At 38.1% G+C, this 27,950-nt stretch overlaps 1 protein-coding gene across 2 annotated transcripts in view; it reads left to right on the top strand.

Annotated features, from left to right (window-relative positions):
* Positions 1–4,139: 4,139 nt before the first annotated feature.
* The window catches only part of RPAP3 (RNA polymerase II associated protein 3), a 38,327-nt gene continuing 14,516 nt past the window's right edge, over positions 4,140–27,950 (top strand). The window contains exons 1-10 of one of the 2 annotated variants that reach the window (XM_053556970.1): positions 4,140–4,202; positions 7,780–7,941; positions 8,677–8,817; positions 12,345–12,467; positions 13,790–13,917; positions 20,079–20,200; positions 20,853–20,923; positions 21,906–22,031; positions 23,416–23,543; positions 26,747–26,868. In XM_053556970.1, the coding sequence (XP_053412945.1) occupies positions 7,789–7,941; positions 8,677–8,817; positions 12,345–12,467; positions 13,790–13,917; positions 20,079–20,200; positions 20,853–20,923; positions 21,906–22,031; positions 23,416–23,543; positions 26,747–26,868 (1,114 nt within the window). In that variant the 5' untranslated portion in view covers positions 4,140–4,202; positions 7,780–7,788. Of the gene's footprint in view, positions 4,203–7,755; positions 7,942–8,676; positions 8,818–12,344; positions 12,468–13,789; positions 13,918–20,078; positions 20,201–20,852; positions 20,924–21,905; positions 22,032–23,415; positions 23,544–26,746; positions 26,869–27,950 lie in introns of both variants that reach the window. The other variant, XM_053556969.1, reaches the window with a different exon arrangement.

Genomic DNA, 27,950 nt, shown 5'->3' on the forward strand with positions numbered 1-27,950 from the left:
AGAAATGTAAAATAAAGTGCCAACCAGTCTTTTAATAATTCTTGTCTCACTTACATAGATTTCATTTTGCACTGGGGGAGGTGATTTACCATCCCTCTTATCAGCTTAACCATCATCCACTGGTGTCCAGCGCTTGGGCTCCTTACAGACCTCAGTAGAGGTCTTCCAGGTAGTCACAGAGAGAAGTGTAGGCGAGAGTTACCCTAGTCCAGCATCCGGACTTAGCTTTGCAGGAGGGAGGGGTGGAACTAACATTTGCTAAGCTCTTACCATGTCCCCAGCTGTGCCAAGTAGTCTTTTTACATACATTTTCTCACTCTGGTAGGGTTTTTTTTTTTTTTTTTTTTTGGTTTTTGGCCGGGGCTGGGTTTGAACCCACCACCTCTGGCATATGGGACCGGCACCCTACTCCTTGAGCCACAGGTGCCACCCTCTGGTAGGGTTTAAAAAATTTTTTTGCTTCTGACCATATCCTTCATAACCTGGTAGATAATTTTATCTTCACCACTTCATCCATTTTATACAGATAACTGAGGCTCTATAAGCCACCTTCCTAGTAAGCAGGAGAATCAGGATTGCAAAATTCAACCCTTTTCCTCCTGTTATAGAGAGTCTGGATTTCTACCAGTATCACCTCATTTCTGAATTTATTACTCTTTTAAAGAGTACTAATTAAGGCCCATGACAGAGGCTGCTGGTTGCCCCTCAATATCTCTCTCCTCCCCTTCCTTATTCATAGAACTGCTGGTTTTTAGGAGTTTAGACTCTTTGCACATGACTGCAGAGAGTTATGCAACCCTTGCAAACAGGTGTCCATGTGCCAATGGCATGTACGAGGACATATTCTGAAAGGGCAGCTGGTGTCATTATACCAACTCTTGCCCCATTCTGCTGGCTGGATTTCAGACAAGGTCACTGGAGCTTGAGCAGCTACCCTGTACCACAAGCGAAGCTGTGTGCTGAGGATGACAGAGCAGGGAAGAAAGAGTGAAGCTGTGTGTGGGGATTTCTTATAGTCAGTCTTGTAGGAGACAGAAATAATCTCTTGTGTTTAAGCCACTCTCATTTTGGGTTTTCTGTCACATGCAGGCAAACCTCATACCAGTTTGGAAGCTCCAAGGTTTATACATTTTCTTCCTAAAGTTACTTAGCTAATAATTTATATTAACTATTCAGAATCTTTATTTCACCATTTGAAATATAAAATTGTTTTGGATATTGATTAGGGATGAAAGGGGCTACAGGTAGATGGAAGGAATTATGGCCTTCTGCACAATAGAGTTAGAAAGGGCCCTGGAACAAGGAATTTGAGGGGCGTGTGACATAGTTAACCAAGTAGGTGCTGTTCCTGCAAAATGTAACTTCCAGCCCGAGATATCTGACCTCAAGCCCATGAATGATCCCCTCCCCCAAAACAGAGATAAGGATCTCCCCATAAAACAAAGATAAGGATCCCTGTCACAGAACATCATAAGACTAACAGATGCTGCCACTTGTAAATTAACACTTAGTAACTATTGACACAGAGTAAAGAAAATTGGATTTATGTGGCAACTGAGGAGAGCACGCTCAAAGGTCTAAGGGGAACCAATGGGAATTCTTACAGATACTTAAGAATTCCTCTTACAGGAGGAATTGGGATGAAAGTGCTTATGTTGGTGCACTTTGTGTGGTGTCTCATCTCACTCGCTAGGGGGAGTCCCCTGGAACTCTCCTGGAAAAGTCTATGCTTACCTATACTCATTTTCTTCACTTTAAATAAACTTTGCTTCGGCCAGGCAGGGTGGCTCACACCTGTAATCCTACCACTCTTGGCTGTGGTGGGTTAATTGCCTGAGCTCACAGGTTTGAGACCAGCCTGACCCAAAGTGAGACCTCATTTCTGAAAAAATAGCTGTGCATCGTGGCGGGCACCTGTAGTTCCAGCTACTTGGGAGGCTGAGGCAAAAGAATTGCTTATGCCCAAGAGTTTGAAGTTGCTGTGAGCTATGATGCCATGGCACTCTACCAAGGGCAACAAAGTAAGACTCTGTCTCAAAATAAATAAATAAATAAACTTTACTTCTATTCTGCTGCATTGGAGTCCCAGCTGTCTCATTTTCCATTACCCCAGAGTCTTGCTTTCCCTTTGACTCAAACTTACTGGTTCTGCTGAGTTCACTGATAGCTAGAGGTGAATTCTTACCTCTAACAGATATAAATTAGCACTATTCACAATAATTAATTGTAGCATTTTATTGTCATAATAACAAACATTCATGTTTATTTCCACTGACTATTTGAATTTCAACATATAAAACACATAAAGAAATTGTCCTCTGAAATATTGCTAATATTCAGATATTAGCAATAAGTTCAATTGAGATACTGGGGTTTATGGTCAGTAAAAGCAAATAACTGAATAAAAGAGACATAAAATAAAGGCAAGATTTACCAATCTTGTTGAAATTCATTTGAAGGCAATTTTCAACAGAAGTGGGAAATTCTGTGTGGAATCTGGAAAAGAACTTAAGATAGCCTGGGTCTAAGCTCACAGGACAGAGGGCCGGCAACACTGGCACATTTTTTTGTGGGACAACAGGAGCCTCAGAATTAGGGGATGATGACCATCAAGACCACTCTGTTAATGCTTTTCACTTTGATTCTATATTCACTAAGTAACCTTCAGATTATTCTGTGGTTTGAGAGAGAGAAGGAGAGAGACAGAGACACAGAAATAAAGGATCATCTAAAGATCTATAAAGTTTCACTAGAGCATCCAGCTGACCCCCTTATCTCTTATTTCAATCAACTGTCCCAGAATTAATATATCAAATGTAGTTGGTTTTGTTACAAACATCAATGAACAATATCTTTTAAAAAATGATGCATTATTAATTTTTAAAATTTTGTTTAGTGGTAAGACTGTTATTAATTTTAAAATATGTAAGAAACTCTTTTTAAAAGTCAGTTATCTGTCTCGCTGACATAACTAAAAAAATCCATTAGTAAATATTTTGATGATGTACTTCATGATTTGGCTGCTATGCCTTTAAAACACTAAGATACCAATAATTAAACAATGGGGAAGATGTGAGCAAGGACCTCCAGGACCTGAGTTTTTCATTAACTCAGTGACTGGGTTACTGGTTCTTAGCCTTAATTGTACAGTTGTATTCTGTGCTTTAAAATATTCTGATGCTCAGGTTGCACCCCAGACTGATTAAGTCAGAATCTCTGGGCTAGGACCCAGACACCAGTGTCCCTCTGTGTGTGAGATTTCAAAGTTTAATCAAGCTTGAAAACCACTGATCTGGATTTTGAGGATAATGTTTGTGATCATAGAGCTGTTTCAAATTGAAAGTTTTGTTTGCTTGTGTTTGTTTCTGTGGACTTCTAAAGTTATTTTTGTTTTACAATTTTAGAGTTGTCACCGCATGAAACTATTGCTGTAAAGGCAGCCTTCTCTCGAGAGAGCTTCCTTCCCTTCACACAGGAAGCAGAAGCGAAAAGTGTTAAAAGCTTCATAGTCTTTGCTCTCTGTAAGCCAGAGCATATCTAAGGACAGATCTTAATACTGGCACACATCAAGAAAAGAATAAAAAAAAAGAAAAGAAAAGACTCAAAGAAAGATACACTAGGCAAAGCAAAGTGTTTCAGTTGTCAAATGCTCAAGGAGTCAGATTTGACAAATCCAAGTACTTAAAGGAGAAAAACATCCCGTAAAATTGCCAGGGCTACAAGTTTTACGTTAGTCTGTTTATGGTGAAAAAACAGTACATAAAACAACAACAACAAAAAGAAAACAGTGCATTTCTCACATGATTCTCATACTCACAAAGGTCATGACCTAGTAAGACACCAGCGAGGTAAATATTAGAGCTGCAATTAAGGGAAGTCCAAGGAAATAGTCCATGTTCTATTGTTTTGTGGATCGGAAAGTCAGGATGACCCTGAAATCTCTGGGTTATCGCATGTGAAGTTTAACTGCACTGGAAGAAAGCGAAAGGGTCAGACGCCTCCTCTGCACACTTCATCACCAAGCCGCTTCTAGCCGGGGCAGGCAATCACGAACTTGACCTTCTGCGCACGCTCGAGCCCACGATCTAGGGGGCGGGGCGAGGGCACGAGGGGGCTTGTGGGAAAGCGCAGGAAGGCGGGGCCCGGCGTGAGTTGCTGCTGGTCTGGCCCGGCGGCGGAGCGGGCGCTAACGGCCCGGGCAGGTGAGTTGGCGTTACGGTTATTGCTGCCTGGAGCAGCCGGCGAGACCCCGGGTCTCCTAGTGGGAGGAGGGTGCGTGACCGTGGGTGCCGGTGAGGCGGAGCGGAAGGGAGCAGGTAGCGGAGGGGCGGCATTGGGGCGGCGCGTCGGTGTCCACGGGAGTGGTATCCAAGGGAAGAGAGCCCCGGGAGCGCGTTCCCGGGAGGGGTTCGCCCTGCTGCGCCCTCCGGGCTTGGGCGTTCTGCTTTGCTCCTGGACCCTCCACCCCCACCGCCCGGGGCATTGGGCGATTTATGGTGGTCGGGCCCACAGAGCCACCCTCCGGAGAAGACCGCGGTGGGGCCGCCCCCTGTCGGCATGGGTGTGCTGTGTTTGCCGGGGTATTGGGTGTACGAGTGACGACCCAGGCGCTGCGAATTTCTGGTTGCCTGCCTCCCGCCACCCCGCTTCATCGCAGATTCTGGGGGAGCATTCAGGCCTGCGAGAGCAGCAAAGGGGATAGGTGAAATGGAAACACTTCCAATCTCTGACAACATCTCTTTGGCTTGCTGAGCTTTTTATTCATAGTTTTGAGTCCCTAGCAGAGCATTGTACTAGTTTTGCTTCTGAATGAGATGGACATAAATGATTACAGGTGGACACTGCCGAAAGAAGCTTAAACTTAGTTTAGTTGTTGAGGCTGGGGATCGTATTACCTATCTGCCAAAATGTAGAAACAACCTAAATGCCCTGCAACTCTTTTTTCTTCCGTAGTGAAATATTTTTAACTGTCCTAAACAAATCCTTTCTCTCCCACCTTAACTTTCCTCCTGTCCCTGTTAAGCTTTGAATCTCCTTCCACCATCTTTGAGGACTTCGGCCTCCTCCACCCCCAGCCTCTTTCCTGTATTTTCTTTCACTTTGTTGCTCTTCCCCCCAGATTACACTCAAGAACAAGCTTTACTTACATTATTAAAGGCACATTTATTCCTTTTTTTTTTTATTATTATTGTTGGGGATTCATTGAGGGTACAAGAAACTAGGTAGGCAAATTTATTCTAACCCCGTATCATTTTATTTACTTAGCTCATTTCATTTCCACTTTTAAAAATTGAGGGTACAAAGAATCAGGTTACAATGTTTCCATTTGTTAGGTAAAGTCCCTCCTATGATTGTGTCCCTCCCCCAAGAGGTGTGCCATCCACCCTAATATTGTGCCCACTAAGTGGGAACACCCCATCCCTCTCTCCTTCTCCTCTCTCCCAGCTCCCTTGCTCCCGGACCGCCACCTTGAATTGATTTGAGCTTTCCTATTATGTGGGTGTGTAATAGATTATCTACTGGCTTTATATTAGAATTGAGTATGTTGGATTCTTGCTTTTTCATTAAGAAGAATGTGTTCCAGCTCCACCCCAGTTAATACAAAAGATGTAAAGTCTCCATCTTTTTTAATGGCTGAATAGTATTCCATGGTATACATATACCACGGTTTGTTAACCCATTCCTGAATTGGTGGGCATTTAGGTTGTTTCTACATTTTGGCAGTTGTAAATTGAGCTAGAATAAATAGTCTAGTGCAAATGTACTTAAGATAAAATGTTTTTTTTTTTCTTCTGGGTAGATGCCTAGTAATGGGATTGCAGGCGCAAATGGGAGCTCTAATTTGAGGGCTATTCTCATTGGGGTTAGGTGATATCTCAGGGTGGTTTTGATTTGCATTTTTCTGACCATCAGGGACAATGAGCATTTTTTCACATGTTTGTTTTCATCAGAGAAGGTTCTGTTATCCACTCTTTTTTTAAAATCCCACGAAAACTCTCAATCTTTGTATTACCAAATATAAAGTATTTATGACCTCCGTGGCATTTGGCACTGGCTCTCTTTTTGGATTCATTTTCTTTGATTTTCTGTGATAGAATGTACTATCACTATTTTCCTGCCAGCTGCCTAGGTGCTACTGCCTAGTTTTTCCTAAGAGATCTTCTTCTGTTTCCCTAAATATCAGTATTCTCCAGGCTCCTCCCATTTCCCAATAGTAAAAATGGTTAAAATGACCAAATCCATGATTCTAGTGCCCACTTTTATGCTAGTGACACACTCAAATGTATCCCTTCCTATGTAATTGCCTACTAGATATCTCCTGTCCCAATGGTCCTCATAAGCAGTCAAATTCAGCATGTCCTAAACTGAAATAATCTGATTTTTCATTTGATCTCCAACTCTGAAAACTCTTCCTTTTAAAATTGTATCTCTTGACTCAAATGGCATTACTAATCTTACCAGGCTTTCAAGCTAGACATTTAGGCCACTGTTTGAGTCTTTCTCTGCTCTCGAACTCCTCAGTCATCAAGTCCTTTTTATTTTACTACCTCCATACCTTCATATAGCATTTGGAATATTGGCCAAGCCTCATGGCCTGGAATTGCAGGATCTTTAACCGCTTTATTCATTCTCCATCACAGTCCTTCACTCTACCTGCCCACTCCTCCCTGTTAGTCACAAGGCTGGCCCCTTTTGAAACCCAACGAAACTCCCACCGTCTGTGAGGGCTCCTTTCTTGAGTTTACCACCCTACCATCTGATTGATGCCTGTCCTTTGTGGTCAGTTTCATAGCATATGTACTTACCTATAACACAGGGTTCTCAGGGGTAACTTTGCTCCCAGGGGATATTTGGCAATATCTGGAAGAATTTTTGGTTGTCACAGTCCAAGAGGGGAGGGGATAATTCTGGCACCTGGTCGGGAGAGGGTAGAGATGTTGCCAGTCGTTCTACAATGCTTAGGGCACACATTTACATCAGAGAATTTTTTTTTTTAATTAAATCATAGCTGTGTACATTAATGCGATCATGGGGTACCATACACTGGTTTTATAAACCATTTGACATTTTCATCACACTGGTTAACATAGCCTTCCTGGCATTTTCTTAGTTAATTGTGTTAAGACATTTATATTCTACATTTACTGAGTTTCCCAAATACCCTTGTAAGATGCACTGTAGGTGTAATCCCATCAATCATCCTCCCCCCAACCATCATCGAAGAATTTTTTGGCCCAAAATGTCAGTACCAAAGTTGAGAACTGCCTAACATAATATTTTGTTACTCAATACTTGGATTATTATTTTTTTTTTCATCTCCACTAGACCACAGACCTTGTCTTAATTGTTTTTGCATCCCTAGATATTATTTACACAGGGCCTTTCACAGGCCCTGTGAAAGAAGATCAGTAAATGTTGGAAGAAAAAGGAATAAAGGAGAGGAGATATTGGGATATACTTAAACTCTGGAGACGACCCCCCTATTTGCTACCGTAGACCACTTGCTAATTTCAGTGGTTTTCTTTCCATTGCCTTTCATTCATGTTGCATTTCAAGGATGTTCAAACTTGTCTTTGTCATTCGTCTATTCAACAAATGATTGATTCATTTAAAAAGCGTTCGATATTTTCTTTATTCAGCATCACTTTAAGCTCTGCTCTGTCATGTATCTCTTGACCATTTTCCAAATGGTGAAATATCATTAATTTGGTTTCAGTAAGGTTAAACCAAATAATTTCATTTAATTCTTATCAGAGGTGGTGGTTCAAAACTCTGCAGCCAGCCAGAATGACTTCAACAAACAAGGCAATAGAATTACAATTACAAGTGAAACAAAACGCAGAAGAATTACAAGACTTCATGAGGGATTTAGAGAACTGGGAGAAAGACATTAAACAAAAGGATATGGAACTGAGAAGGCAGAACGGTGTTCCTGAAGAGGTGAGTTGAGAAGTCCTTAATCTGTCATGGAGTTTTCTTTTTTAAAGGAATTCCTAAGTAAGCATCCAGCAAAGTTATTTATTTTAAAATAAAGAAGAACCTTTTAAAAATGTTTTGTAAAATACTGACATCGAAGTGATTTGCTTCACTGTCAACATTTTTAGAAATTCTGCCTTTTAAAAAGTCTTTGTAATAATTAGATTAACTATCTTTAAACATTTTAAGGCTTAGTGAATAGTTGCTAAAAGGATGGTTGTGTGAAGTGGGTATGCACAGAAGTAATATGTATGGTTATTTTTTAAGGATATATTAACATACCATATTGGCATAAAAATACAATTTTTTTTTAAGGCAGTGCATTTAAATAAGGTTAGGTCTTCCGTACTATACACGATATTGTGGAAGCAGTTCAATTTGCCTTTGTTCTACTGCTAATTTATTGTACTAAGGCTGAAGATCAGGTAGTTTTGGGGTTTGAATTTTGGATTATAAATAAAAGGTATTATTAGAATTTCAGGTAATACTTTTCTTGTGACTGAACAATGTTCAATGTTTATGAAAGGATGAATTAAACTTTTTGAGCATAATTATGATAAGTGGATGGTAAATTTGTATTTTTAAATACTTGAAATTAAAAATTATTTCTTACTTGAAAATATAATTTAGTGAGAATTTTAAACATAGCTAGTTATATAAATAGAGCAGAGTGTACAAAACTGTTTTTTTCTTCCCTAGAATTTACCTCCTATTCGAAATAGGAATTTTAGGAAAAAGAAGAAAGGCAAAGCCAAAGAACCTTCCAAAAAAACCAAAGAGGAAAATACAAAAAACAGGATAAAATCTTACGATTATGAAGCATGGGCAAAACTTGATGTGGTATGTTAATCTGGTCATTTGCTTCTTATTCTTAATATTTGTATACAGTTTTCTTGGCATTAGCTAATAGTCATGGGTTAGATGAAAAATAATGTAGAGTTCTTATTGCTCGTGTCTTTCTCATATAGACTATGTGCAATAAAAATTTAATTACATAGCTCTTAAGTTAACCAGATTTTTTTCCCCACTCTAATCCTTTTTCAGTGAATGGTTGATAAAACAGCCAGGATTCTTTCCTTTCCTTTTCTTTCTTTCTTTTCTTTTTTTTTTTTTTTTGTTGAGACAGCCTATGCCCCTGAGCAGAGTGCAGTGGGCGTGGTAGCTCACGGCAACCTCAGACTCGGGGCTGCGGGCACCCCGCCACCTCAGCCTCCGGAAGCCGCTGGGATTACAGGCGCTCTCCGCGGCGCCCGGCTGGGTTTTTCCATTTTTTTCATGAGTCGGGGGTCTCACTGTCGCTCAGGCGAGTCATGAACTCCTGAGCTCAAGCGATTCTCCCTCCTCAGCCTCCCACAGGGCTGGGATTACAGGCGTGAGCCACCGCGCCCGGCTTTCTTTCTTTCTTTTTTTTTCTCTTTGCAAAACTTAACTATTTATTTATCTAGTGTACTTTTCATACAGTTTCCTCCACTGGTTACATTTAACTGTAGTACAGTATCAAAAACAGGGAATTGACATTGGTACAATGTGTTTAGTTCTATACCATTCTATCCCTATGTCGGTTTGGGTAACCCCCACTGCAGTTAAGATAAAGAATGCCTCATTACCACAAAGATTCCCTTTGTGCCACTCTTTTATAGTCTTACCATCCCCTCCTTCCCACCTTCTCTAACCCTTACACAGATAAATGCTAAGGTATTCCTAGAAAAAACCCATGCTGTTGATATCTTTTCTTATAGACTGAATTGAAGCACTTGTGGAATACTGCTTAAAGAGAATGCCCTTGTGTCTAGGCTTAGGGCTGGCACTGTTATGACAATAAAAGTAGGCCTGTCTTGATCCCAGGAAGATGAGCTTCACCCTTCTAGACTGGGATAGTAAATGTGGGACTTCTATCTTGCACACATGTCATATAGTGTATTTAGACAATTACCACCAGTGCTCTGCCTCAGAATTCCAAGCAGCCATGGTCACATCAGCCTGTGAAGGGAAACTGTTGACGGCCTTATTCTGGATTTTGACCTTCTTTAAGGGTTAATTTTTGGAGGGTGTGATAACCAAATTTGGAATATATGATCCTTTTAAAAGTGTTTTAATATTTGATTCGTGCAAAAGAATGGTGGAATTGTATGTTCTAAAACATAATAGAATGAACATATGAGCCTGCTGTCTTAACTTAGAGAATTTTTCTAATACTGTTGAAGCCACTGGTCTGTTTTTTTCCTATCCCATTTTCTGCCCCCCAGAGGTAACCACTATTATTCTGATTTCCATTTATTATTTTCTTTGCATTTTTCTGTTTAACATTTTTACTGAGTTAAAACATACATGAAGTCCAAAAATCTTAAGTATGCAGCTTCCTGAATTTTTGCTCACTTACACGCTGTGAAACCACGGTTCAGATCCAGATCAGGGGCATTTCTAGCATTCCAGAAGCTTCCCTTCTGGTTGATGACCTCTGAAAAGTAGAACTGTTCTGACCTCTCATACTGATACTTCGTCAGTTTTGGAATTTCATATAAGTGTATTGTACAGTATACATTCTAGTGTCTGGCTTCTTTTGCTGTCATTATCTGAGATTGATCCCTATTGTAAGTAGCAGTCGTTTTTTTCCATTGGTGATCATAATTCCATTGTATGAATATTTCACAATTTGTCTTGATACACATTTGGGTTTTTCTGGTTTGGAGCTATTATGAATAAACTCGCTATGAACATTCTTTCTCTTTTTTCTTTTTTCGAGACAGAGTATCACTGTTATCCCAGGCTAGAGTGCTGTGGAGTCAGCCTACCTCACAGCAACCTCAAACTCCTGGGCTCAAACAGTCCTGCCTCAGCTCCTGAGTAGCTGGGACTACTGGCACCTGCCCCAATGCCCAACTTATTTTTATTTACTTTTTTTTTTAGCAGAGATGGGGTCTCATTCGTGCTCATTCTGGGACATTCTTGTACTTGTCTCTTGATGGCCACAAGCATCCAAGAGGGGTTTTTCTGGGTCTTATTTTATGTATACATTTAGCTTTAGAAAAGTTTTCCAAACCAGTTGTATTGCACTTTTCTTAATGAAACCAAGGCTAAATGACTCAAGATAGCTGGGACTGTTATTTAAACAGTTTGCCATCTGCTACAGTACTGTCCCAGTATAAGAGAAGTAAAATTTGGGGGCTGGAATTTATTGCTGTTGGAAATAATACTTTTTGAACGTACAATTTATTCTCAACTGAATTTTATTACATACTTTACCTTCATTTTTTGTGACTTTTGCCTATTTCTTTTTATAAGCTGGTGTCTTCTTATAATGCCCTTTCCTGAAATACATGGTCTCAGATGATTTCTTATAGAGATGCTTTCTACACAGTCATTTACTCATTCAGCAGATAATTGATTGAACTGCTGTTTTATGGACAGTGACATTGTGATTGTGCTGCATTGCTTGTAAGTGTCCTTTTAGTGCCTTTTTCAAGATACAGATGTTTACGTACCATTCCATTCTGGTTCAGATCTGAGCAGCTGCTCTTCACTGCTGTTAGTACCTGTCAGCTGAGCAATGTTGGATAATCTTAGTAATGTTGGTGGGCTGGTGGTATTTCTAGAATCTTCATGCTAAAGCACTTAGCTAAATTTCAGACCAAGTTTTGATGTTCATTCAATGAAACTAATCGTTTTTACGTTTATCAACAATTTGTTTTTTCTTATGTAAATAACTTAAAATAGTGTGTTAAAAGCAGCAAGGATTTTGTATATATAATGATTAAAGTTTGTGTCTAAATGAGCTTTACTGAAAACTAATGCTTATTGATTTAAAATATCTTATTAAAATTATTCTTTCATTGTATATATAAAAAATATAATTTTTAAACATCCTGGTATAATCTCTGACATTGTTTATTTGAAAGGAGTGAGGGTGAGTCAAAAGAGATTGGAGATCACAGAGCTAGCATATTATATTTTGGAATATACTGAGAGAGACTATAACATAGTGATTGAGAGCTCAGATTTAAAAATAAAACCTTTCTCTGCTACTGAGTTATAGTAGTAGCCAATTAAATTATGTTAGGGTTATTTGCAGACTTCTCTGATGTCAAGCCATAATACCTCACTGCTGATAGTTTGTGATTTAGGGGTGATTTGTAAACTCTATTAATGTAGCTTACTTTATGAGTTCAAAGTCAGATTCTTTAAATGGGTTGAATCCTGTTTTTTTTTTTTCCTCAGGATATAATCTTAACATTGAGAGATTATTTGGATTGCTTTCATAGGACTGTAGTCCTTAGATTGGAACAATTTAAGTTCTTTTGAGTGTATTTTTTCATGTCTTTTTTTCAATGATCATGTAATTATGAGCACTGTTCTACTTTTAATTTCAGGACGGTATTCTTGATGAGCTTGACAAAGAAGATAGTACCCATGATTCTCTGTCTCAAGAATCAGAGTCAGAAGAAGATGGGATTCATGTAGATTCACAAAAGGCTCTTGCTTTAAAAGAAAAGGTACTCTTTAGGTTAGCTTAAGGAAGGCAGGATATATAGAAAATCATGTGGTTCCTAAAAGTTCTTGAATATTATGTAGAGAGTATTGTTATCGGCTGTATCCCTCTCAGGTGGCATTATAGCACTGTGGTTAGTTCATGCTCTGGAGCCAGGCTACCTGGGTTCAGATCCGCCTTAAGTTCTTTAAACTGCCTGTGTCTCAGTTTTCTCAGCTGTGAAATTATTATTAAACCTCAGTGGGTTGCTGTGAGTATGAAGTGAGTTATTACATCTAGAGTGCTTGGACTGTACCTGGAGTTGTTCCAGGGTTTTTAGTAGTAGACTGAAGTAACTTGAAATTAGTGTATGATTCTTGGCATAAGTGTATTCCACTCCTTCATGTCACAGGCCACTTCCCTGAGGGATGTCTTACTATTATAAAACCAGCTATATATCTCTTTCACACAGGTGGAACTCTTTTGAAATTAGACTTCATCTTGATGGCTTTTTTGGGTTACATTTTCGTGGGTCAGTATCATCAATAAAAAGTATGATGCTAGATATTTTATTCATTTTTTTGCTGGGGTTCTTGGGTTGTACCTATATAGTGACTGCAGTTGGCCCTTGAACAATGTGGGAGTTAGGGCTGCTGACTCCTCACGCAGCCAAAAATCTGTTTATAACTTTAGACTCCTTCAGAACTTAGCTTCTAATTGCCTACTATTGACCAGAGCCTTACTGATAACATAAATAGTCAATATGTTTTGTTGGGCGGCGCCTGTGGCTCAAAGGAGTAGGGCGCCGGGCCCCATCTGCCAGAGGCGGCAGGTTCAAATCCAGCCCCAGCCAAAAAAAAAAACAAAAAACCCCAAAACATATCTTTTCTATGTTATAATGTATTATATGCTATATTCTTTCAGTAAAGTAAGCTAGAGAAAAGAAAATGTTACTAAGAAAATCATAAGGAAGAGAAAATATATTTACTGTTCGTTTTGGGGAAGTGGATCATCATAAAACTTCATCCTTACAGTCTTCACGTGGAGAAGGCTGAAGAGGAGGAGGAGGAGATACTGGCCTTGCTGTTGAGGGTGGCAGAGGAGGAGGGAGAGGAGGTGTAACTTTTTTTTTTTTTTTGGCCGGGGCTGGGTTTGAACCCACCACCTCGGGCATATGGGACCGGCGCCCTACTCCTTGAGCCACAGGCACCGCCCCATAACTTTCATTGAAAAAAAATCCACGTATAAATGTACCACGCAATTCAAACCTGTGTTGTTCAGAGGTCAACTGTAGTGAATGTCAGCACTTGTGAAAAGACCATTTTGGTTATTTCTCTTCTGTTTCAGGGCAATAAATACTTCAAACAAGGAAAATATGATGAAGCAATTGAATGCTACACAAAAGGCATGGATGCTGATCCGTACAATCCCGTGCTGCCAACAAACAGAGCGTCAGCGTTCTTCAGATTGAAAAAGTGAGCAACTTCCACCTGGTGTGTGTTTCATGTGTGTGTGGAGACTCATTTCTAAAAACATCTTTGTTGTGAAATGTGGGGGACAGATTGAAAATCTATTGCATTCTTTTCAACTGTAAATCCTTATAGCTCACTCCCTTTTCTTATTTTATTTAAGCCATTTTAAACATTCAGCACTCACCCCATGCTCCTATAGCTCATTTTACTGAGCTGGTCCTTTAAAAATCAAGTAATTATGTTTTTACCTAATTTGTAAAAGAAAAAATAGTTAATTGGATATTTTTAGAAATTAATGTCCCTCCATTGTCTTGAATAGACATTTATCTCCTATTTGAGCCAAAAAACTTCATTATGGTAAACTTAAAATGTTTCAACATTTTATTTTTTCATAATAACTTTTAAATATATACTTAATGTTGAAGAGCATAAACATGTTATCATTTTACCTTTCTATTATAGATTACTGACCTAGAGGCTTTTTTTTTTTTTTTTTTTTCTTTTTTCTTTGAGACAGAGTCTTAAGCTGTTGCCCTGGGTAGAGTGCTGTAGCATCATAGCTCACAGCAACCCCAAACTCTTGGGCTCAAGCTATCCTTTTGCCTCAGTTTTCTATTTTTAGTAGAGACAGGGTCTCGCTTTTGCTTAGGCTGGTCTCAAACTCGTGAGCTCAAGCAGTTCACCCGCCTTGGCCTCCCTGAGTGCTAGGATTATAGGCCTGAGCCACCACACCCAACCTAAAGGATTGTTTAAAAGACAAATGCCATCACAAAAGACACTCTTACTGTTTTAATTAATTGCAATTACAAATTACATTGGTGTTCAGTTTTTGCTGTTTAAATAGCATATTTTTGGGTCTTGAAAGCTTATGATGTTAATATTCTTACAAATTAGGGGAGTATTTACATTTTTGATAGCTATAATTTTTATATCAATATATGTAACTTATGAAGAATAATTGTAAGTAATCCCAAAAAAACCAAGCCCCCAACTTAGAAACCCAAACATTAGTATTGTTTTTGAAGCTACCACAGTGTTCCTTTTTGTTATCCTTTTCTTGTCTTTTTTTTTTTTTTTTTTTTTTTTTTTTTTTTGAGATGGAGTCTCACTATATTGCCCTGGTAGAGTGCTGGCATCACAGCTCACAGCAACCTCCAACTCTCAGGCTTAAGTGATTCTCCTGCCTCAGCCTTCCAAGTAGCTGGGACTACAGGCACCTGCCACAATGCCTGGCTATTTTTTGGTTGGAGTTGTCATTGTTGCTTAGCAGACCTGGGCTGGGTTTGAACCCACCACCCTAGGTGTATGTGGCTGGCGCCCTAACGGACTAAACTACAGGCACCGCCTGGTGTTCCTTTTTGTACACATATCCTGTCTCTTGCCTTCTTCTCAATTAACCACTGTCTTGAATTGTATATTTATCATTCTTTTGATTTTTTTTTTTTTTTTGCAGTGGCTGGGTTTGAACCCGCCACCTCCAGCGTATGGGACCGGCGCCCTACTCCATTGAGCCACAGGCGCCGCCCATATCATTCTTTTGATTTTTAAAAAGGGTTTTTATATGTGTATATAACCCTAAATAATGTGTAACTTATTTTTGAGCTTTGAAAGTTTATGGTGCTATATGTAGTCTTCTGTGGCTTACCTTTATATTTCCGGTATTATTTCTATTTCTGTCACTTTTGTTGCTGCATATAGCTATGAAGCACTCATTTTCACTGTTATATAATATCATTATGTATCCATTCTCTTGTTGCTGAATTTCCTTTTTTCCCCTTCCTCCTTCCCTCTGTCCCTGTCCCCCTCTCTTCCTCTCCCTCCATCTCACCCTCTGTTCTTTCCTTTCTTATTTCAGTGATGCTGTGAACATTTTTGTACATTTTTGGTGTTGGGTCATAAGGTGTGCAGATGTTTAGCTTTATAGGGGGATGAGTTAAAAAGTTATTTGTTAAAAAAAAATAAAAAGTTATTTGTTCAAGTTTATTTTCATTAGCAGTGTATAAGAATGCTATTTCATACTCTTACCAATACTGATATAATTGGGCTTTTTAATTGTTTTCAATCTAGTGGCTATAAAATGGCATTTCATTGTGTCTTAATGTGCATTTCCTAACTATTGAGGTTGGACATCTTATATGTATATTCACCACTTTTTTCTTTCTTTTTTTTTTTGTGATATGCCTATTTTGTCTTTGGGCCATTTTTCTGTCAGGCTGTTTTTCTGTTGTTTTTTTATGAGGTCTTTATTATGGATGTGAATCCCTAGGTTATTATTCATAATAACATTCTTCTCCCACATTGTAACTGTCTTCTTGTCTTTTTTTTTTTTAGAGACAGTCTCACTTTATGGCCCTCGGTAGAGTGCCGTGGCCTCACACAGCTCACAGCAACCTCCAATTCCTGGGCTTAAGCAATTCTCTTGCCTCAGCCTCCCGAGTAGCTGGGACCACAGGCGCCTGCCACAACGCCCGGCTAGTCTTTTTTTTTTTAATTTATTTATTTTTATTGTTAAGTCATAGCTGTGTACATTAGTGCAATCAAGGGGTACAATGTGCGGGTTTCATATACAATCTGAAATATTCTCATCAAATTGTTCAACGTAGCCTTCATGGCATTTTCTTAGTTATTGTATGTAGGCATTTGTATTCTGCATTTAGTAAGTTTCACCTGTACCCATTCCAAGATGCCCCGCAGATGTGGCCCCACCCATTACCCTCCCTCCACCAAAACCTCTCCCCCTTCCCCTTCCTTGGCCCTTTCCCCATGGTGTCTTCTTGTCTTTTTGTCTTTCTCTATAGAAGCTTAATGACCACAAATTCTTTGTTTTAATATATTTCAGTTTGATTTTTTAAAAAGATAACCACTTTAAAAAAAATGTTTTTCTTCTTGAGCTCTTAATAGTCTCCTATATTTTTAAAACTTTTTAAGTTTTCCTTTTCACAGTTAGGTCTCTTCACATATGCTGAAGGTAGGATTCCAATTTCCATTTTTTCTGTATGAACATACGACTGTCCTGTGTGGAAGAGGATAGAACAGCTATGGTTTCACCGTGGGCCTTCACGCCACCATTGTCGTATGGCACGTTTGCCTGGATGATTTCTTCATCTCTCAATTCTTTTACATTGGCCTATTGTCTGTCCCTACATCCATCTCACACTATCTTTTTTTTTTTTTTTTTTTTGTGATTTCTGGCCGGGGCTGGGTTTGAACCCGTCACCTCCGGCATATGGGACCGGCGCCCTACTCCTTGAGCCACAGGCGTCGCCCCATCGCACACCATCTTTAATTACTGTAGCATTACAATTACAGTAAGTCTTGCTCTTTGGTCTAGGGCGTGTTCTCCTACCTTATATTCATCAGGAATGTCTTGGGTATTGTTGGACTTCTGCTCATCCATGTAAATTTTAGAATCATCATCTCAGATTCCTTGAAACTTCTTGTTGGGATTTTGATTAGAAGTGGTTGGATTTATAGGTCAGTTTGGAATTATATGTTTGTGCCTTATTATATAGACGAATGTGAAATATTCCACTTAATATCATCTTTAATGTCCTTGAAAACAGTCTTACAATTTTTTGCATCTGTGTCTTGTACATCTTTGTTAAATTTTTTTCTGTTTTTTGTTGTTGGTCTATAATAAAGCAGCCACCTTGCTTAAGTTTCCAGTATTTCTGGGAGTGTCTCTAGATTGTTGTGAGTTTTGTGTGTATACCATCATATGAGCAAGTCAGTTCATTTTTTTATTTCCAGGCTTTTTACCTGTGTTTCTTTCTTGTGAAACCGCATTCATAAGGACCTCTAGTATAATAGTGTGAAAAAGGAGTGATAATGAGCATTCTTTGTTCCTTATATTGAAAGGATGCTACTAATGTTTCACCGTTAAGAGTTACAGAAAAACAAAAACAAACAAACAAAAAAAAAGAATTACAGAAAAACAACTGAAATAATAAGGAATTATAGGCATAGTTTGGTTAATTGCCCTTCACTGATGCTGCATTTTTTCACAAGTTGCCCTACATGAGGCAAGTCTGTCTGCACCATTTTTCCAACAGTATGTGCTCATTTACCAACTGAAAAGTTTGAAGCTGGCAGAGCAGAGATTGGTTCATGAGGTTTAGGGGAAGAAGCCATCTCCATAACATAAAAGTGGAAGGTGAAGTAGCAAGTTATCTAGAAGATCTAGCCAAGATCATTGATGAAGGTGGCTACACTGAACAACAGATTTTCAATGTAGATGAAACCACCTTCTATTGGAAGAAGATGCTATCTTCTTATGCCTTTTTTTTTTTTTTTTTTTTTTTTGAGACAGAGTCTTACTATGTCACCCTTGGTAGAGTGCTGTGGCGTCACAGCTCACAGCAACCTCGAACTCTTGGGCTTAAGCCATTCTCTTGCCTCAGCCTCCTGAGTAGCTGGGACTACAGGCACTTGCCACAACGTCCAGCTGCTTTTTGGTTGCAGTTGTCGTTGTTTAGCAGGCCCCGGCCGGGCTTGAACCTACCAGCCTTGGTGTGTGTGGCTGGCACCCTACTCACTGAGCTACTTATCTAGGACTTTCATGGAGAGGAGAAGTCAGTGCTTAGTTTCAAAGGATAGGCTGACTCTCTTATTAGGCACTAATGCAGCTGGTGACTTTAAGTTGAAGCCAATGCTCATTTACCATTTGGAAAATGGGCCCTTAATAATTATGCTAAATCCACTCTGTATTCTATAAATGGAACGACAAAACCCAGATAATAGCACATCTGCTTTTAGCCTAGTTTACTGAATATTTTAAGCCGACTGTTGAGGCCTTCTGCTCAGAGAAAAAGATTTCTTTCAAGATATTACTGCTTGTTGACAGTGCACCTGGTCACCGAAGAGCTCTGATGGAGGTATACAAAGGAGATGAATTGTTTTTAATGACTACCAACAGACATCTTCTGGCCTGCAGCCCATGGAACAAAGAATCATTTTGACTTTCAAGTCTTGTTTAAGAAATACATTTGTTTCTTATTTAAGAAATACATTTCTGAAGGCTTTAACTGTCATAGACAGTGATTCCTCTGATGGATCTGGGCAAAGTAAATTGAAAACCTTCTGGAAAGGAATTACTATTCTAGATGCCATTAAGAACATTCATGGTTCGTGGAAGGAGGTGAAAATGTCAACATTAACAGGTTGACTTTGAGAGGTTCAGGACTTAAGTAGAGGAAGTAACTGCAGTTATAGTGGAAATAGACACAGCAAGAGAGCCAGAAGTGTAACTTGAAGATGTGAGTCACTGGCTACCATGATTTGAGTCATGATCAAACCTGAGTGGATGAGAAGTTGGTTCTTATTGATGAACCAAGAAAATGGATTCTTGAGGTGGAAATGGCTGTGAATACTATTGAAATGACAACCAGCGAAACTCAAATCTTACATAAACTTAGTTTATAAAGCAGTGACAGGATTTGAGAGGACTGCCTCCAATTTTGAAAAGTCTGCTATCAGTAAAATGCTATCAAACAGCGTTGCTTACTTCAGAGAAATCTTTTGTGAAAGGAAGAATCAATTGATGTGGCAAACTTCCTTGTCTTGTTTTTAAAAATTGCCACACCACCCCAACCTCAGCAACCAGGAAGTACCCTCAGCAGCCATCAGCATCAAGGCAAGACCCTCCACCAGCAAAAAGATAATCACTCACAGAAGGCTCAGGTGACTGTTAGTATTTTTTTTAGCAATTAGTATTTTTAAGTTATGTACACTTTTTTAGACATAATGCTATTACACACTTAACGGACTGTAGTGTAAACATAACTTTTCCTGCAGCTTGTACTGGAAAACCAGATTTATGTATCTTGCTTAATAGTGGTCTGGAACACTGTTGAAGGTTTTCAATTTACTTTATCTCCAAGGTATGCTGGTGTTGCTTTTACTAGGTTTAATTAACTAAAAAGAGGTAGGAAACATGCCTTCTGTTGAGAAATAAACCTCCTCTTCAGGAGTTTCAGAAGCAAATTTTGAAAGTTTTGGTTTAATACATTATTTTGTTTTTAAGAGACGGAGGTCTTTCTATGTCTCCCAGACTATCTTTGAACTTTTGGTCTCAAGTGATCTTTTGGTCACTAGGTTCACATCACCATGCCTGGTTGGTAAACTATTTTTATTAACTTCCTTTATTTGAATTTTTGTAATTGCAGATTTGCTGTTGCAGAGTCTGATTGTAATTTAGCAATTGCCTTGAATAGAAGTTATACAAAGGCTTATGCCAGACGAGGTGCTGCTCGATTTGCTTTGCAAAAGTTAGAGGATGCCAAGAAAGGTATTTTCTAATCATGATTACCTAAATTATTATTATTATTTTTTTTTTAGCAGTTTAAGGTAACAAATGGCATACAAAGAATAGTAAATAGTAAAAATTTTTACTTCAGAGACTTTTCTATGTTCTGTATTCTACAAACCTGATTTCTGCAAAAGATACATTGATGTTTTGGAAGGAGTATTTACCTCCAACCAGACTTTAGCTCGGATTCTTATTCTGCTGTGTACTAGCTGTGTGGCCAGTATCTTCTCTGATTTTTAGTTTCTTGTTTGTGAAATAGAGATTAAAACCTCTTGTTGGCATTTATGAGGGAGGAGGTTAATTAAGCCTTTAGCTTATTTTTATGTATTTTATGTAATTAAGCCTTCTATTACTTCATAATATAGGTTGGTGTATTTTAAGCTATGAAATCTGAATGGAGCTGATATTTAATTGGATTTTGTTGCTGTTTTGTTTTACGATATACAACTTGTGATAACAAGTATCATTCCTGGGGCTTGTGAAGGAAGGTGGTTTGTCACAAGATTCTGTCAGCCCTTTATTTTGCCATAGGATAATTACCTATTTGTTGCGTGAAGGGAACGGTTATTGTTTTGTACACATTTTATGATAGCTAATCTTTCAAAAATTGTTTATATTCAATTTTACTTAGATTATGAAAAGGTATTAGAACTGGAACCAAATAACTTTGAAGCAACAAATGAACTCAGGAAAATTAATCAGGTAAACTATATTTAAATTAAATGTGTTACTACCTTTATTTGATGAACTGAAGTTTTTTGCATAGATTTTATATGATAAATTTCTTAATATGCAGATTTTCTAATTTTAATTCTTTGTACTATAGAGCTTTGCTAAATGAATTTGTAAGCTAGAGGTAGTGTAATGGTGTTTAAAGATCCTTTTTTGATCATTTGAAAAAGTTGGCTGAGATCTTTAGAATTGTTGTATTTTTTTCTAAATGACAGAATTGTTTTATTCTGTGGATTTTTTTTTTTTTGGCATGTATACCAATTCCTATGGTAACTAAACTTTGGGTAATTTCCCTGAGTTTTTACTTTTTAGTTGTTCCATCTTTATAGTTTATATTTTAGCAAAAACAATGTTGATTTTTTTAACAATAAAATAATAGTTAATACCTAAGTATAAAATCAGTTAATGTTCCTGAGAAGTTACATATTCCTTTCACTTTGCCTTAAAATTAAAGTTATAATTGTTTTGCCACTGTTGAAATGTTGAAGAAAAAAAAAAGACAATGTTTATGGAAAATCTGTTGGTAAATAATAACAACTTGATTATAATTATGAACTATTATTTTGTATAATTTTGTATTTTATCTTAGGTCAAATAACAACTGTGAATATTAAATTTGAGAAATTTGGTGATGTGGTCTTAATTAACTGTTTTTTGTTTGAAAATAGCTCCTAAAATAGCTACTGGTCTATGTAGAAATTTTATTTACTGAACAACTACCTTTAGTAGATACTACTTATTTTAATTAAAATAAGCATATATATTATGTAGATTTTTTTTTTTGCTTTTTCCTTCCATAAGTAGAAAGATTTTGAATTAGAGCAGCAAATGTTATTTTAGTTATTAATTTGAAATGTGGCAGAAAATCTAATGTGTGTGAGTTACACATTTTGAAGTCAAATATTTTTGCATCTTGCGTTGTTTTATTTTAGCTGACTGCTATGTCTCCTAGGCTTTAACATCCAAAGAAAATTCGTATCCAAAGGAAGCTGATACAATGATTAAGTCAACTGAAGGGGAGAAAAAGCATATTGAAGATCAACAGAATAAGCAGCAGGCTGTTTCAGAGAAAGATCTGGTAATCTTTCCAAAGGGATTCCAACATACTATGTTTTGCTGAATGCTTCCTCTTAGTTTCTTAAGTTCTGTCTTCTCTAATATTAAAATTCTACTTGAGTAAGAACTGGAATTTAAATACACTAAAACTTCTGTAACCTACCAGTTAAAATTTCAGCAATTGATAATATATGTTTTTTTTCTTTTTTTTTTTGAGACAAGGGTCTCACTTTATTACCCAGGCTACAGTTCCGTGGCATCATCCTGGTTCACGGCCGTCTCAAACTCCTAGGTTCAAGGGATCCTACTGCCTTAGCCTCCTGTGTAGCTGGGACTATAGGTGCCTGCCACAGTGTCTGGCCAATTTTTCTATTTTTAGTAGAGATATGGTCTCTCTCTTGCTCAGGCTGGTCTCCAGTTGCTAAGCTGAAGAGATCCTCCTGCCTCAGCTTCCCAGAGTGGATAACATATAAATTTTTTAAAAACACAATTACAGAAACATTTAAATATAGGGAACAGATAGCTTTTATGTAAAAACATAATTACAGAAACATTTAAGTATAAAGAATAGATGATTATTGATTGTGATATGTCGGACTCTGATCAAAAATAAATTCTACAATGAAATCAAGTATACAGGGCGGCGCCTGTGGCTCAGTGAGTAGGGCGCCGGCCCTATATACCGAGGATGGTGGGTTCGAACCTGACCCTGGCCAAACTGCAACAAAAAAATAGCCGGGCGTTGTGGCGGGCGCCTGTAGTCCCAGCTGCTTGGGAGGCTGAGGCAAGAGAATCGCGGAAGCCCAGGAGTTGAGGTTGCTGTGAGCTGTGACGTCAGAGCTCTCTACCGAAGGCGATAAAGTGAGACTCTGTCTCTACAAAAAAAAAAAAAGAAATCAAGTATACAAATTCCTGTATAGTTTAATTTACCTTATATTTAGGTGTATTAATGTTACTGAAGAGTGGGCTGTGCAACCCTGGAAATGTATTCTTTCTTGAGTTATGAAATTCTTTTGTACAGCTCCTAATATAGTTAAAGATATATATTGTTTGCCTTCAATGAATCCCCAACCGTAAAAAAAAGATATATATTTTTTGGGTCTTTATTAAAATATTTAAATTTAAGCTTTGCATAATGTTACTAGAATTATGATGAATGCCACAAAGTTAATCTAGTAGTGTGTATTTTTTCTTTTTTAGTAATAAAAACAGAATAATGTCATTTAAAAAAAAAGCCTATACTAGCAGACTCTAAAACATACCTCATGGTGTAGATTTTTAACAATAAATATGTACTTTCCTGAAATAATATTGATGAATATCTTTGTAGTTTATTATCAGTTTTGAGCTCAGTTTTTTTTCGTAATTTTTAAATTCTTCTCCATGCTTCTCTCCAAAATAATTAGGGGAATGCATTTTTCAAAGAGGGGAAATATGAAAGGGCAATCGAATGCTATACTCGAGGGATAGCAGCAGATGGCGCAAATGCTCTTCTTCCAGCTAACAGAGCTATGGCCTATCTGAAGATTCAGAAGTAAGTATTAGATTTTAATGATGCTCAGGATGAAAATTTACTAACAATTGGCATATTATCTAGACAATTAATGAAAATTTATATATTCTTGAGCGTTTAAAATTAAATGAGAGGGAGGGAAAGAGAAAGTGTGTGTGTGGTATGTGTATGTACCTGTGGCGTAGTACCAGGAACATATTTTCTCACTTTAATAGTCTGGCACTATGTAATTTAACACTTATTCTCTAGTTGCTTCATGTATGTTATTCTGGATCATTGATTTGAAAATTATTTTTAGTCTCAGAACGCTTCAGGCAAAGTCTTAATCTGAAGCATTTTATGCACACACACACATATACATATACAAGGTGGACATAAAGTTCATGTGCAATTTAAAATTGTTTAGCATAGTAAATTACACATGAGCTTTATGTCCACCTTATATATGTATGTGTATGTGTATAAATGGAACTACAGTCATTGGTTGATGACATATATAATTAAAACTTGTTCTAGTGATATTAACCAGCTATTTCCTGGTGTGCCCAAGTTGGACAGTCAGTAGGATATATGGGTATATGCATGTAACAGAATGGAACTGCTATCACTGAATCCATTGGTTGATGACAATATATAACTAAAACTTGGTCCTATGATATTAACCAGCTCTTTCTGGTGCCCAAGTTGGACTATCAGTAGGATAATATTTGATGGCAGAAACTGACCTACATTTTTGTATGTCTTATAATGATAATTTATACACTAGTGCCAGAATTTTAAGAAGCCTGGAGATTTGAAACTTTTTCAGTGCCATGAACCCCGTTAGCTGCCTGATGAGCCCTTCCCAGGATATTTTTAAGTGCATAAGTACGTTGTAAGGATTACAAAAGAAACTAATTATATTAAAATATAGTTTTGAAAGTATTAAAATTTGTGATTATATGTATATGTGCTTTTTTATTAATATACTACACAATGAGAAATTACTTTTTTTTTTTTTTTTTTTTGTGAGACAAGAGTTTTACTTTGTGGGCGGTGCCTGTGTCTCAGTCGGTAAGGCGCCGGCCCCATATACCGAGGGTGGCGGATTCAAACCCGGCCCCGGCCAAACTGCAACCAAAAAAAAAAAAAAAAAAAAAGAGTCTTACTTTGTTCTCAGTAGAGTGCTGTGGTGTCACAGCTCACAGCAGCCTCAAACTCTTCAGCTCAAGTGATTCTCTTGCCTCAGCCTCCCAGATAGCTGGGACTATAGGTGCCTACCACAATGCCCGCCTATTTTTTAGCAAGGAGGTCTTGCTATGGTTCAGGCTGGTCTCGAACTTGTGAGCTAAGGTAATACACCCGCCTTGGCCTCCCAGAGTGCTAGGATTACAGGCATGAGCCGCCGCACCTGACCAAGAGACTACACTTAAAATATAGATAAGTTAAAGTTAAAAAATGAAAGATATGAATGTGAAGCTTTGAGTAAGGACACTAGGTTTGGGGGTGATTTTTGACACATCTTCCATATATCATGCATAGGAAATACCTGAAAACAACATAGATGAGTAGGTTACCATGTGATAACATGTAGCTTAAGATTTTGGCATCTGAGTATAAGTACGAGGGCAGAGTTGCCCAATAGTTGGCCAGCTTTGTCACAGGAGTGCCTATAAACTGGATGCTGCAATCACTGCATATAAGCTCCAGGTTGAATTTCTGCCATAATTCTGAAATAGTGGTATGCATAAACAATATTTTGAGTTATTAGGAAGAACTGAGATCTGAAGGAGTATTATGAGTCAATGAGATGAAAAACAGGTAGAGCAGTGGTTCTCAACTTGTGGGTGGTGACCCCTTTTGGGGTCAAACGACCCTTTCATGGGGTCATCTAACTACATCCTGCACATCAGATATTTACATTACGATTCATAATAACAAAATTACAGTTATGAAGTAGCAATGAAAATAATTTTGTGATTGGGGGTCACCACAACGTGAGGAACTGTATTAAAGGGTTGTGGCATTAGGAAGTTTGAGAACCACTGAGCTAGAGTGTCTTAGAGCAGGTTCAAAGGCAGGGGAGTGGGAAAGTTCATTATGCTTCCTAAAAATGGCAAGTGGTGTATATTATGGTTATTATGCAGGGTACAGTGGCAGAGAGAAGGCCAGAGAGCCAGGCATGCCCCTGACTTTGTGCTCTGCAAAGTAGTTTGACTTGAGGGGAAGAATGGTATAATTAGACAAGTAGGAAATACATTGGTAGGGGCATTGACACACCAACATAATCTCTCTTTTGCTGAAACGTGAACTAAAGAAATCAGGGATGTTTAAGTTTATTACAAATTCTGATTCTGTTCATGTGAGATCTTGTTTTGAGTATAAGATGGAATTTATTCATTTACGCTTTGGGGGGATATATTTACAGGGCATTAATTTTTGCTTAGTATTATGAAACTTCAAATTTTTATGGAAGTAGTATAATAAACACGTGTATCCGTCATCTAGTTTTAATAAGCCAGACCTTTTTCTGGCATGTTTGTTTCCCCTGAATTAGTATAAAGCAAATCACAGATACTAGGACATTTCACCTTTAAAGAAAAGGATATTTAATACATAAACACAATACCATTATTACTCCTAGTAAATTAACAAGCTTTTTGTTGCTGTGCTTATTTCTTTTTTTAGAGCTCTGTCTGCTAAGTCCTTTTTTTTTTTTTTTTTCTTTTTTAATCATAGAGCAGTCTCCAGTCAGTCTGAATTGATTGCTAGTTGCATGGCAAAGTATGCTAAGTATCGGGTGCTACGCAGGGAGTCCTACATTTGGTATGGGTTATTTTCAATGGGTTTGAGATGTCTACTCTCAGTAAATGTTTTTTTTTTGTAGTTTTATTAGAACACTAATGCCTGTTAAGACGGTAATGCAATACCTGTGCTTGCTGAGGGTTGGAGAGAGGTCGGCTATCAGTAGTGCTATTCTTTTGTCTGCTCCACTGGTATTCCATTCTTTCAGCAGACTCCCACCAGACTTTCATTAAGTCTAATACTTTCTCCCTCCTTACTAATTGATTATAGTCCAAGATTTGATGAGAATAAAAAATTTACAAAGTAATCCTTCCCCTGAAAACAATTTGGGAGTTGGTAATTGAAATTATGTATAAACTTCTAAAATTAGAAACATAGTTTATATGAAGTTTTTCTATAAGCTGCGTTTTTCCAGTCAGTAATTTTATCGTGTTCAATAGATATGAAGAAGCCGAACAAGACTGCACACAAGCTATTTTATTAGATGGCTCGTATTCTAAAGCTTTTGCCAGAAGAGGAACTGCAAGAACATTTTTGGGAAAGCTAAGTGAGGCCAAACAAGGTAGGACCTGGTAATGTCTGGCACTCGTGCGTCCTGTTATAACCCCTTAGTTACAGAGTAGAGATTTACATAGCGTGCCTGTGGTTCACGGATACCAAACTTAAAGAAGCGTGTTTTCTCTCTGCAGTTTAGATCACGGATAGGTTTGGAGGAATGCATCTTCCATAGTGAGCCAACCTGGTTGTCTTTTACTTTTATAGCATGCAGTATATGCTAATTGCCAATCAAAATTAATGAAGACTTTGAATTATAGATGAAAAGGAAAATGGCGAGCCAGGAAAGCAAAGGAAGGGAATCAGCAGCCAGGAGATAGAGGATAATGTGAGGTCTGGAGTGATGCCCGTTTTTATTCTTGTTTTTTTTTTTTTGTAGAGACAAGAGTCTCTCTTTATGGCCCTCGGTAGAGTGCTGTGACCTCACGCAGCTCACAGCAACCTCCAACTCCTGGGCTTAAGCAATTCTCTTGCCTCAGCCTCCCGAGTAGCTGGGACTACAGGCACCCGCCACAACGCCCGGCTATGTTTTGGTTGCAGTTTGGCCGGGGCTGGGTTTGAACCCGCCACCCTCGGTATATGGGGCCGGCGCCTTACTGACTGAGCCACAGGTGCCGCCCCCTTTTTATTCTTGATAGTAGTTTTTTGTTTGTTTTTTCATGATCTTGTCTATTAGATACTCATTTTAATTAGTCTTTTCAAAGAACCATCTTGGTTCTCTTATGTGTATTTTCTATTTTATTTCTGCTCTTTAATTTATTCCTTCAGCTTTCTTTGGGTTTAATTTGCTGTTTTTCTAACTTCTTGAGAGTAATACTAGATAATTTTCAACCTTTCTGTTCTAATACATGCACTTAAAATCTTGCAGTTTCTCTATAAGCCTGTCTTAGCTGCAACCCATGGATATTGTTTTTATTGAAATTCTGCTAAAATAAAATGTAATGTTAAATTTACTGTTCTAAATGTGCTGTTTTAAAGTGTGTGTTTCAGTGGCATTAAGCCACATTTCCATTGTTGGGCAACCATCACCACTATCCACCTCCAGACCATCCCGTTCTAAAACTGCATGCATGGGGTGATAACTTGTCA

Source organism: Nycticebus coucang, chromosome 12, assembly GCF_027406575.1.
Source record: "Nycticebus coucang isolate mNycCou1 chromosome 12, mNycCou1.pri, whole genome shotgun sequence".
In the NCBI taxonomy this organism is placed as follows: domain Eukaryota; kingdom Metazoa; phylum Chordata; class Mammalia; order Primates; family Lorisidae; genus Nycticebus; species Nycticebus coucang.